Source organism: Vanessa atalanta, chromosome 5 (assembly GCF_905147765.1).
Source record: "Vanessa atalanta chromosome 5, ilVanAtal1.2, whole genome shotgun sequence".
NCBI lineage: Eukaryota > Metazoa > Arthropoda > Insecta > Lepidoptera > Nymphalidae > Vanessa > Vanessa atalanta.
In genome coordinates, this window is record NC_061875.1 from 5896103 (window position 1) to 5909440 (window position 13338).

A 13338-nucleotide genomic window follows, 5' to 3' on the forward strand; every position below is an offset into this window, starting at 1 on the left:
CTGTGTGTATGTCATCTCATTTACATTCACAGTCATTATATAATAGGTTGTGAGGTGTGAGGAGGCAAAAAAAAAAAACAAAATATATATTTTATTTCATCCTCTTTGTTCGCAATTTGAGTACAAATATCGATTCCAAATATAGAACAGTCACTGTTTAATGTTAAACGAGAAGAAACGATATTTGTAAATATTTAATTAAAAAAAAATGCTTCTTATAGCTTAGAACAAATAGTTTTATGTCTATTAATAAAAAAGGTATTAGTAAATAAATAACTATACAATAATTGGAAAACCATAATATGAAGTGAGTGTATTTTTCGTATTAATTTACCTATAAAGTTAAAATAGTAATATGCGACAAGGACAATTTGTACCAGTGCAAAATAGAAATAAAATATGTAATTTACGTATTAAACGCATTATCGTGGTATTTTAGTTAATATTTTATAATCTGATTTAAAAATACATAAAATTATCACATGGTTAAGATTAAAACGATAAAATAATAATTTACGAACGCATCCAATACAATTTTCCATTCTGTGATTTCATTTTGTCTCACTCGCTCAAATAAAACATGGAGGTAGTGTCGTAAAACGTTGTTGAAGTATTTGCCTTTGTTTACGTGTCGAAATCAACGAACGAGATTAGAAAACTAATTTAAAGTGCTTATTGTTGCGGTGTATGGAATTTGTTCGAAGATTTGTCAACGTACTGTTTTTATTAAGTACAAATATCGCAGATATTTCTTGAAATGAATAACGGGGAGGTTGGAGGATCTAGAGGTAGAGGCCGTGGTTGGAATCAACCCGAAAAGCCTCGCGAGCTCCGTCAGCCCAAACATTTACATGAGGAAACTAAAAGTAAATTTCTTTATTTATAATTACACGTATTTCTTTTCTAAAATAAAAATATACCGATCAATGTCAGTAATCGTTTATAACTACATATATATTATGTCTACATATAACTCAGGTGAAAGTTGTAAGAATTTTCATTTATGGTGACGTCGGCGTAGTTTGACATAAAGCAACCGGTCCTGCTACTAAATGAAGTAGTATAAATAATCCTTAATTTAAATCTTTAAGAAAATGATTACTGGTATTTAAATGTGTTTTATATACAACATTTTTTATAGAACTAATTTAGGAATCTGGAAATAGGGTTCAAAACATGGTAACCATTTAAAATTTTTATCCACAGCTGAACCTCTTAAGTCGAAACTATCAGCAGAAGCGGCGGAATGGTATCCACCCAACTATGTTCGCCAAGCTCCTGTAGCATATCCACCTGAGCCCTATAGAGTGCAGCGGTTTTCTTCTCCCCAAGATAGAATTCGTCAAGCGCAAGAACTAGATACTTATAATTTGTATGAGATGTCGAATTCAATTGAAGAAACTGAAAATATTGATTTGCGGGTTTGTATACGTCACTTCTTTTAATGTTTTAATTTTTTATTAAATTGATATATGTTAGTTTTTAACATTTCCTTTTAAAGACCTATAAGTAATTCTTTGAAGGTCTGAGTTTTTAACATTAATTTGTATAAAAGTAGGTTTGTTAAAATAGTTCATTCATGGCAAATTTTACTTACATAACTGCTAAATAACCTTAAATAATTAATGAATTTTAAAAACAAACCTCTCTAAAAATTAATATTTTTTTGCAAATTGTAGGGTAATATAGCCAGCCTGATTACAGTCATGTGTGAGATAACAGTTGACCCGGGCAAATTTGACACTTTATGTGGACCACTTGTCGATTCGTTTATTTTAACACTAAATGATGTGGACTACACCCGACCACTTGTTGAAGCTATTGTTAATCAGGTAAGTTTACAAATGAGACTCAATATCAAAATGAGAGTTATAATAATAATTTATTTTTATTAATAGATATTTATAACAGTGTTTATTTTATTTAACTAGATCAGACTGTCTAGCACTTAATTCTACCAGACTAATAATCTTATGAAAAAATTCTATTTTACAAAAATATTGAATATGTACCTATTCTATTTCATTACATTACATAGGACAATTGTTATGCAAGTAGAATTAGTGCAGGGGGAAATTTAGTATAATAGTCTTAGGGAAGAGTATGAGTAACAATGTAACTATTTTATAATAAAATTCATTATTTGTTATTTGACACAATTACAGTACTAAATATACCTGACCTTATAATTTATTATCAATGTGTCAGCTACAATAACCTTTATATATTACAGTCAATTGCTGAAGCAAACTTCCGCTACAATGGAGCTCGTCTGTGCTCCATGTATGATTCAGTGGTACCTCAAGAAGACTCCACTTTCCGTGCGTGTTTACTTGAACGTTGTTCGACTGAAGAGAACAAAATTATAAGTGGCATTGAAACATCTGAGGAGAATATGCGTGGTTTTGCGATGTTCTTAGCTGAAATATACACACAACTTGAAGATAATCAGGTAGCTATGATATTCATTAAAATAATATTATATTTGATAATTGGTTGAGTTTAGATATATGTAGTTTATTTATTTATTATTCTTAGGAAATGTGTTTTCATATTTAGTATGTGAATAATTTTTTCTCTCTTTTTATATTATATTAAATTTGTAGCTAATACTTAATTCAGTTGCACAAAAGGTATCAAAAATAGTCAGTTTTGAACCCTTAACCATCTCCTTAACTCAAACTCAAACATCTCAGAATGTTTTAGATTAAAATCAAAGTTCAATTGCCTTCATATGAATTGGGAAACAATAAGGTACTGGAAGATATGACAATGTGCTGAAATGAAGAAAATTATTTTATAATTAAAACATTACATTCTATTGTCAAAGAAAATGAATAAATAATTTTGTGACATACAGCCAATTTATGCCACATGTTTAAACAACATATTTCAGAAATGTATGACTTCTTTTATTATGCAAGCAACATTGTATTTAAATTTTGTATTTGTCCTTGCATCTTTATTTTTAATACTTATATAGTATAAAATATATAATTCAGTGGTAGATTAATGAAACTAATTCTTCTATGAAATTATTGTCTATACATCAATATCTATTTGCCAATTTTTTTTTCTGATATATCTTACAGAGAGGAAGAATAAGGTCATTGGGAGAAAGTCTCTGCAAAGTATTGTTACACCTGCTTGACACAGATAAAGAAGTCAATATTAAGGCAGTCTGCCAGTTGTTAAAAGTGAGTAATAATAAATGTACATTTATTTAAAGGTGCATATTTTTTTCTAAGATAATATCTATATCTATGTCTAACTAAATCTATTTTGGTCATAGTTGTGTTAATGTATGTCTTCACTTTGTTACAACATTATTTACAAAATTAGTTACATTTTAAAAACTTAGAAATATTGCATCTATAAAATTATAGATGCAATATTTCTAATTATAAATTAATCATAAATTCTTTAATGTATAAGGGCAAACCGTCATAAATTCTTATATCAATAATAAACGTCCAGCTGTCGGGCATCGCGTTGGACGCGGACTGTCCGGCGAGCATGCACGCGGCGTTCGAGAGACTCAAGTACCGGTCGCAACTGGCGTGCGTACAGCGCGTGCTGGAACTGCGCACCGCGCGCTGGGGCCTGGCCGAGCACGAGCCCGAGGAGCGCCGCGCGCCCGTCGACACCCGGCGCCGCCCCAACGCGCCCGCACCTGCACGTACGCGCGCACACACACACACCCTCACACACTCACGCCACACGTCTCTATAAAGATATTAGCTGTCCATCCCGACTTCGTAATCGGGTCGTTTATATATATATATATATATATAAAATTAAAATGTCTGTCCACCATGAATCTGATCAAAGACTAATAAAAACATGCATGCGACGAAAGAGAACTAACTATTCCTCATTTTTATTCTTTTTTTTTTTAATAAAATATTAAAATAGCAGTGGATGTTTTTTTATTATTTCTTCGATACTAATTTTTCGATCTGTAGAAACAAACTCCGAAACGGATGGGCTGGTAGGCGGGTACCTGGCCGACGGTCAGTCGCTGACGACGGAAGAGTGCAACTTCCTGCAGAGTAACTTGCCGAACAAACCTGCTTCGCTCGATGACGACATTCTGTGAGTTACGATTTTAAATATAACTATGATTAGTATTTACTGTCAAAAAAAATCCCGAGTATATAATTTATATTTCGTTTTTTTAAAAAGTATACTGTTATTTTTATTTTTGGAAGACATCTACAAATGTATTGTTTTTTAATATCTTAAATAATATGGACTTTAGTGAGGAGTTGGAGAACGAGGCCTGGGACACGGGCATGGACCTAGAGATGCAGGATGCATACTTGGAATTCCTCAAGATTTCCAATCAAATCAAACGATAACCGCATCTCTCCCCGTACGACACGTCCGGAACAGACCAGATTGCGTCTTTATATTAGGACAATTGTGAAAAGTATAAAAAAAGAATAAAACTTTATAAAACAATAAAAAGAGTTTCGGTGAATGCTTATAATCACTTTATAAATATGCATGAACATAGGGTACATAAACGTATTAAAATATTTTGCCTTTACTACATAAACAATAGTGTACTCAAGCCATAAATCGAGCAATAATAAATTAATAAAAATTGTAATGTAAGTATACACACGTATGGTTATATCGCAATAAATTATTCATATTTTAAAAGAATTATATCTAGATACTCTTAAAAAGCTCTTTAAGTATTGAATGTTAAAGGCTCGAAGGCTCATAGTTCGAATAGATAATGCTTTATAACATATAATGTATATTTCTTTTTTTAAATGAATTATCTAATACACAATTTGGTCTGTGACTCTGGAAACTTGCTTGCTTTACGACGTGACGTGACTAATGAGTAGTTTTTAATTAACATATTTTTAATATTACTATTTTATAATCGAGCATGCAGTAACAGTACATAATGATTATAGACTAAATGTAAACAAGTAGGCAACTAAAATTTCTTAAATAAATTTGAAAAACTCAATTGGTAGCAGAGTAGAATTGGCAAGCCGATTTTTTTGCATAACGAGTTTCTTTTTATATAAAATCGCAAGGATCGTTCATTTTGACACCTACATTGACTATGAAGCAAGTTTAAAATAAACAAGCCTTTTTACGGATAAGGTGAAAAATATAATTCATGCCGCATTTACACATGCTCTCTCGTGTAGATGATCGACCGTTAACATATTCTACTTATATACGTCTACCTAACTCGTCCACATATGTAGATGCGGCTTTAGGTGTCAAAATTGTCGATGTTTTTTTTTTTTTATTAATAAAATCTTCTATTTAGTCTTACAATTTTTCATAAGGAATTTCTGTGAAACTTGTAGTTTTAAAAACATTAGTCATTTGAATGAGTATGGCATAAATGGGGAAAACGAAAAAGTATAAATTATGTTACACATTGAATTCTTCCATAATAGTTATATACGAAAGTGGTGCTGTTATCACAAAACGCAATAGAAAAGGCCTTACAATATGATCGCGATACAGTTAATTGAAATAAGCTAATACAATTAAAATGTAATTTAGAAAATGAAGTAAATTTAAGGTGTATTTCATTCATTTTGATGAACTTTTTTACAACTTGATCATAAAAGGCATAGCTTTGTTTTTGATGTGTTAGGTTCACGTTTAAAGATTTTTAATAATACTATTATTATTCTGATTATCCGTCTTATATATAATAACATATATCATATGTAGTACCCACCTCTTCTGATAGAAATAAGCATGTTTTATGTACTTTATTCTTGTTTACATTTTGTCTAAAATGTTAAAAATGTTTAGTGATCTCATTACTTTTCCATTTATTTTGTCTAATTTACGACAATAAATGCCATATTCAATCTTAATATCGAATATCTTCCTCTTAACACGTAGAGTATATTTATAACACAAATGACATTTTTCTATAGCCTTATCTATTATTACTCAACGAATGTTAGAAAACAGCACAAATTCTTTTACCAAACGGTTAAATTAAAATTGGTATTTCTTTTATTACCTTCATATATATTCTGCACTATTTCGTGGCAAGAAAAACATTCCGGTAAACATACACATGCATTTTTATGTTAATGATATGTTATTTTAAAATCATTTTTCAAATTAATTATTAATACTCAAAATTAATGCTTTTTTTAAAATATCAATGAAAAAACAAATTAAAAAGAAAGTTAAAACAATAATAGTTTTTGCTTTATAGTTTACTTGTCACGGTTTATAATTTACTTTAGAAGCATGTGATAGAGCTTTTAATTTAATATTATTAAGTTTTATTGAAATGATGACAATATTTTGTTGTGGAGGTCAACATTATGCCAAATTGTTACATTTATTTGTTGTCATTACATAATAATGCGTGTACGATAATGTTTGGGAGAGTGTGGTCGTGTCATGAACGCCGTGAATGCTTAATGGCTGTAATAAATACTGAGAACTAATATGAGAAGTAATACTTTTGTGTTATTATTATTATTCTCAACATTACATAATAAAATAATTTTTGAATGTGTTTATGCAATATCGGTTTTATTTATTTGAAGCAATTAGGCGTATGTTTATAATATTCCATTGTATTTTTTTGCAGTGATATTATGAATGTTATAAGAATAAATGGATATTTTAATAAAAGTCATTTAAATATATTTGAGTTTTATTTAAATTTTTATGACCAGTTTTGTATGAAAACATTTCTTTACCAATTCGAAATATAAAATAAGGCTCCCAAAATTGAATGTTATAAGATTTTTTTAATTCAATTAATAGTATATATCTCTATCAATCTTTCTCAATATCAGGTAAGTCTGGTAAGACTTTGTAAGGGTTGAGTATTCCATTGGGATCCATAGATTGTTTCAGATCTCTCATGAGCTGTAACGCCGTCTTATCTTTGCTGTAATGTATGAATTGTGGTTTTCTAAAACCAACTCCATGTTCGGCACTAATGGATCCTCCGACCTTTGCGACCTCTTCGTAGATAAATGGTTCCAATATCGCGTATAACTCTTTACTGTATTTCGACGCACTCACGTTTATGTGAATGTTCCCGTCGCCTGTCAACAACATTTATTTATATTATGTAAACGATGACGTCTGTAACTTAAATAGTTGACTTTGGAAATTATAGACGCTCTGGAAAAGACTCATCACTAAAAATGACAACCGGTTCAAGAAGTTCTGTATATTTTAATTTGTAACATGTACTTAGATACACGAAAGATTACATAAAATTTTAATTTCTTAAATGTAAACATTTGTTCGTTAATTAGTACAATAATTTCGCTTCATACTGTCAGGAAATGCCAGAAAACTTATACATTGCACAATAGTTAAGGTAGTTTTAATATGCTGATAAATATCCTGCCTAAGTGACTCCCTCCGAACACATTCCAGTAAAACATGATAAATGTTTTCAATTACACCAAATTCAGTGCAAATGGCGGTTGTTACTTTTTCCTTCGATACGTAAATGAATTTAATGAAAGGTGCCCGGAGCGAAGTCTTAAAGCCGTAATCAGGTGGTAATTAAAGGTAGGGCTTTGTGCAAGCCCGTCTGGGTATGTACCACCCACTCATCAGATATTCTACCGCCAAATAACAGTACTCTGTATTGTTGTTCCGGTTAGAAGGGTGAGCCAGTGTAATCACAGGCACAAGGGACATAACATCTTAGTTCCCAAGGTTGGTGGCGCATAGGTGATGTAAGGGATAGTTAATATTTCTTACAGCGCTTTTGTCTATGGGCGGTGGTGACCACTTACCATCAGGTGGCCCATATGCTCGTCCGACAACCAATGCTCAAAAAAACAGCTCTTGACGACTAAGGTCACATTTATCTTTTTTATTATTATTATGCATGTTATTACGTACCAACGTGTCCGTATCCGTAGACGCGCGCGCGGTCGCCAACACGAGTCCGCAGCGTGAGCACGAGGTCGTAGTAGTTTCGTAGCGGCAGCGACACGTCGTATTTAAAAACGTAGCCGTTTATCATTCCCGCGCCAGCTATACTCTCCCGGATGTGCCAGATATTCTAAGTATATTTATTTTAAAATTAATAATTGGAGGATGTTGTAATTGTGTGTAGAAGTTATATAAACCATAATTCTTATTACCAGAGTCTATTGCTTCTTTGCTAGTCTAAATTCTGATAGATTTAAATATGGGTGCATCCATATTTACGAGTCACCACCGCCCATAGTTATATATAGGTATATCAAACATATATATTGTCTAAGTAAGTACTTAATCGAATCATCAATGCTTTCCCAACCAACTAAGTAAATAAGATATGTGCCTGTTTCTTTACTGGTTAATGCGTGTCAACGAATACGTTAATGAGATTAAAGCTATCATAACTAACTAACATGCACAAAGCCAAGCGTAGCTATAAATCGACTTAAATTGAAGTATTTTTTATGTCATGTAAGTTGACAAAGTTTCAAATTCTAAGTGGTCAGCACTACCATTGGTATTGTAAGAAATACTAAGTATTTCTAATATAACCAATGCTCCACCAACCTTGGGAAGCACAAGAGACATATTAGATGTTATGTCTTTTGTGCCTATAGTTACAATGGCACACATAATTCAAACGGACACTAAAATAGTAAATATTGCTATTAGAATAGAATTTATGATGAGTGGATGGCACCTAACCACCACACGTTTTACTAATGAATACCTTAATTTTAGCAGGTTCGGAGGTGACAGTTCCGTCCAATATGAGTCCACTCTCCATTTCTTGGGAGAGAAACCGATTCAGCTTCTCGTTATCGTGGGTCTCGTCACTGCCGTGCGTCTCTATCAGCACATAAAACGGGTAGTCACCTATTGGGTTTCTATACATAAAGTAATATAATGCACATTAGATTTTTTCTGACAACAGTCGTATTTTCATATAGCAAGCTCTTGCCATTTGTTTCGATGAAATTAATCTATCTAATTAAAACGCAACGTTTATCTCAGTGTCTGATGTATTGACGTTAATTCATTTTTGTTAAAGAATAACACATACTTATGTAGTTATTATTATTTTGATAAAATAAATGAGCCTGCAACACATTTTTACATATAACTGATATTTTTGGTAAATATTTGATATCGCGCCACCACCACATATTGACACATTTTTTTATGGGAGCTTTATGTTTTCTAGATGACATAACTACACTGACTACGACAGTAAATGCCCTTTTTTAAAAATCCCTCAGCGTGAGATCGGATGACGACTATCGTGGTGATTTTTGTGTATAAGATGCCCACATAACCCGTTTTATTAATCCAAAATATAACGCCTTTCGCGCCCTATCGTTTTCTTAAAAACTCTAGGACCAAGATCCTATTGTTTGAAAGTAACTCTACTGTTATTTTAAAGTAACCTCTAGCCGATAAGACCATAACTCACAAAACATAAGTTTATAGACAAACTGAGTTATTTGCCGGTTTTGTTTTTATTAAAATAAAAACACAAATATAACTTATATGAGTAAGTTTTTAGGCTAAATGCTTTTCTTTTAAATAATATTTCTTAGTCGAAGAATATAAAGAAATAAAAAAAAACCAAGACAAATAGGTAAGTTGAATACATAACAAATAATACGTAAGAAAGACAAAAACAGATAAGGATGTTACATAATTGATTATGAAATAAGAAATCACGTGAACACTTTACAAAACAAACTGATAAAATAGTATGCAATCAAATATTAATTCACCATGATACTTACGAAAGTTTGCAATTTTCAACAGTTAAACTAATTGACTTGTTGTCCGCCATTTCGAAAGCTGAAAGTATTTCTCCCAACGATGACTTAGCACTTTTGTATAGCTTAAGAAGATTTTCAAAATTCTCTACACCTGCAAATAATTAAAATTACGTATTTTTTATACAGGTATTTAGGTAAACTAATCTTTGTCGTTTAGGTACTTCGATGTACATATGAGATATAGTCTATAGATGATATATTAGTAGGCACAATATTCTCAAATTCTGAATCAAAACTGAAGAAATAATCTCTATAAATAAGCTTTTTTGTAACATTTTCTTTTAAATTTTATCTTTGTGTTTGCCGAATTTGTTAAAAATACCTATATGATTATTTTAAGCACGTTCTCTAGAATGTAGGTATGTTGTTCGGGAAACCTTTATAACCTTAACCTCGTGTAAAACTTTCTTTTTATAAGTACTTTTACTATAAAATAATTGTGTGCTTAATTATACAGAATCGCCTACCAAAGAAACCAAGAGACACTGCCTTGGGTAGGGCGGGGCAATGAATAGCGACTTTAGTAACTACTCCCAGTGTGCCTTCGGAACCTATGAATAGATGTTTTAAGTGGTACCCCGTGTTGTCCTTCTTGAGAGTTCGGAGACAATCAACAACAGTGCCATCTGCTTTCACCTGCAATAATATGGCTTATACATTAAAGTACGAAAAACGAGGAAATTTATTTATTTTCCGTTTCTTACCCTAGTTTTGGTTGTTTTTCAAAGTAATGGAACATTAATTCCGATGTAGTTACCCACATTTATTAAACTATTATTTTATTTTTTATTGAGATGCATCTAATAACGAAAATTTTAAGTAATTTCATTTGCAGACAGTCAGCGTTTGTCTGGTGTCAATACATATTTTGTATTGAATCTCAAAATTCAAGTAAGTAATTTTGTAAAATGATTAGTACCAACTTCGGAAATCTAGTCTTATTACATATATACACATAAACATGCCTACATACAATAAGTTTGCCCATGAGAAAATGCCCAAAAATCATTACAACGATAATATAGATTAATAGGTATAGTCAGATAAAACTCACAGCCTCGATCCCTAAAACCGAACCGTGCAGATTGCCATATCTGAGTAGTCTGAGGCCTCCCGCATTGGTGCTGATGTTTCCACCTATATGACACGAGCCTTTAGCGCCGAGGTCCAACGGCATAATAAGGTTGTGATCACGTACATAGTTATCTAAGTTTTCTAAAATACATCCCGCTTCACATACTAAGGCACCTGTTAAAATATATATACTTTTACAAATTTTTAATAAGCCATTATTTACCTAATCTTATGAATACACAGTCAAAACTACTGGAGGTACTTGGAGGTTTGTTTATCTTTTTTCCTACTTCCATTGGAAATAGGCTATAGTTGTGATTCGATCGAAGTTAGATCGAAATATAATAGGAATCGTATCGCAACCGTATCGTATATAAATAAGAAGAATTAGCCCTCAGTTACGATTAATCTGAAGTTTGTTATTTTGATGAATAGTTATAGTTACCATGTTGAAAACTGTTCTTATTCTTATTAATGCTGTTCTGAACTACGGCACACTTTTTCTTAAAAATCTTGCCTCAGAACATACAAATAATTCTACCTATAAATATTCTTAGATTTTAGAGATAACAAATTAATCATTTTATTTAAATACCGCGTAAAGCATGGCAGCTTTGAAATAAGTTCTTGGCGAAATTCTTTTGTTGTTAGATACGTGGATTTATGAAAGGTTAAGTTTGGTACACAAGATATAGTTATTATTCAAATTACCTGATATGTCGTCTAAGCTGATAATTTTGTTCATATGTACAAGATTTATGACAATTTCATCGAAAACTGGAACTGAACCTCCGACTAGTCCGGTGTTTCCGCCTTGAGGGCATACTGCTAAACGATTTTTGTTGCAGTACGAAAGGATCTGAGAAACTTCATCTGTTGTTTTTGGTTTTAAAACAATTTTTGATTGCCCTGTGCAAAAAAATACGGTATATTTTTCATGACTTCATGCAAATAAAATTAAGTATACATTATCTTTCAAGTACTTATACCTAGACTGCTATCTCAATTTATGTTTAATGGCTGAGTGCGTTAAATATAATCAATATCGAATGATAACAATTTACGTAACATTATTATTATTTGATTGTTTATTATATACATTTAAAACGACATAATACTAAAACTTTTTATAAAAAATATATTTAATGTTATTTTAAATTTAACGTACGTGTACAAAGGGGGATTTATCCCAAAAAGGGATCTCTTGTAATCAAACTTAAGTTAGAGTTAATTTCAAGTTAGAGTACCCATCTAGTATTATTTACTTTGAGTATATGTTAATAAAAATGTTTTTAAATGTAAATACAAACCTCTACAATTTTTAATCCAATCGATATTAAAAGGGAGAACATCTGATTCATCGGTCAATACCCGATCTTCACTTAAAACAGATTTGAAATATTCAACATCTGCTGATTTTAAAACGCCAAACTTTTTCCTTTTCACTGCATATTTTTCCTACAAATCAATTTGCATATAAACTTGTGTGTATCTTGTTATCAGTCCATATATAATCCACACATATGGCTAATGTTTTATATTCTAAATTTAATAACTTTCATCAGCAATATAACATGATACAAACAACGTTAACCTTCATAAATGGTAATTAAAATTATGTATGCCGATCGCCCAAAAATATGTATATTATTTTAACTAATATATACCTATCATATTAGGCGTTTTATTTATAATTGTTACATTATTTATAAACAAAAACCATTTATTAAGAAGATAATATTTGCTACATTTTGTCATCGTAAAGATATAACGTGTAATACATTTTTAAGTTGTCATTAAATAAATGACAATCGATAAATAATATTGTATAGCTCACTTACTGATGAAAATTGTGGAAGGACACTTGTTGTGTATTTTGCTTGAGATATAATATTAGTCTTATTTAAATTTGAAATAAGAGTTGCTATCGATTTTATCATTGTTAAAGATTATTTCGGTAATCGGCATACGCGAAATTTAATTTTAATCCGTAGATATTTTCACAACACTATTGCGCAAGCATTCACATCTGCGTTTGCTTATCTACTAAATTATAAGTCACAACTCGCATAACGCATTACGCATTTAGATACATTGACGTATAAGTATTAAAATACAAAATAATGATGTCTAATGTGCTGCTGTGTATCAATGTTTCTTAAAATATGCAAATTAGTGCTTGAAAAACGTCAACTACATATTTGTAATAGTATCTATTTGTCTAATACTTCATGATATTTATTTCTTTATTCAAATATGAATAAATAAATTCTAATACTCATTTCGAATATGGTGAACGTATAACAGGAAAATAAAATTTGTTAATAAAATTTGTAATGTAAAATTACGAATGAAACCTTCAACCTTCATATTACCTACTCATTGTACCAATTTATTCTCGCAAAAGTCGAAAATAAAAAATATAACAATAATTATAAATTGTTTAATGTTTATTAGTAAAATACAACCTTTCAATAAA

At 31.0% G+C, this 13338-nt stretch overlaps 2 protein-coding genes across 2 annotated transcripts; one reads left to right on the forward strand and one right to left on the reverse strand.

Annotated features, from left to right (window-relative positions):
* Positions 1 to 562: 562 nt before the first annotated feature.
* Positions 563 to 6580, forward strand: LOC125064154 (polyadenylate-binding protein-interacting protein 1). The gene is made up of 8 exons (XM_047670993.1): positions 563 to 866; positions 1207 to 1421; positions 1680 to 1832; positions 2234 to 2452; positions 3093 to 3197; positions 3478 to 3679; positions 3966 to 4095; positions 4262 to 6580. The coding sequence occupies exons 1-8, from the start codon at positions 758 to 760 to the stop codon at positions 4359 to 4361; spliced, it is 1233 nt and encodes a 410-aa protein (XP_047526949.1). The 5' UTR covers positions 563 to 757; the 3' UTR covers positions 4362 to 6580.
* Positions 6581 to 6677: 97 nt separating this feature from the next.
* On the reverse strand, positions 6678 to 12929 carry LOC125064264 (D-2-hydroxyglutarate dehydrogenase, mitochondrial). The gene is made up of 9 exons (XM_047671216.1): positions 12701 to 12929; positions 12170 to 12317; positions 11571 to 11768; positions 10840 to 11033; positions 10253 to 10421; positions 9747 to 9876; positions 8702 to 8858; positions 7888 to 8050; positions 6678 to 7070 (listed from the first exon to the last, which is right to left on the reverse strand). Exons 1-9 carry the CDS (start codon positions 12797 to 12799, stop codon positions 6796 to 6798), a joined length of 1533 nt encoding a protein of 510 aa, XP_047527172.1. The 5' UTR covers positions 12800 to 12929; the 3' UTR covers positions 6678 to 6795.
* Positions 12930 to 13338: the final 409 nt, after the last annotated feature.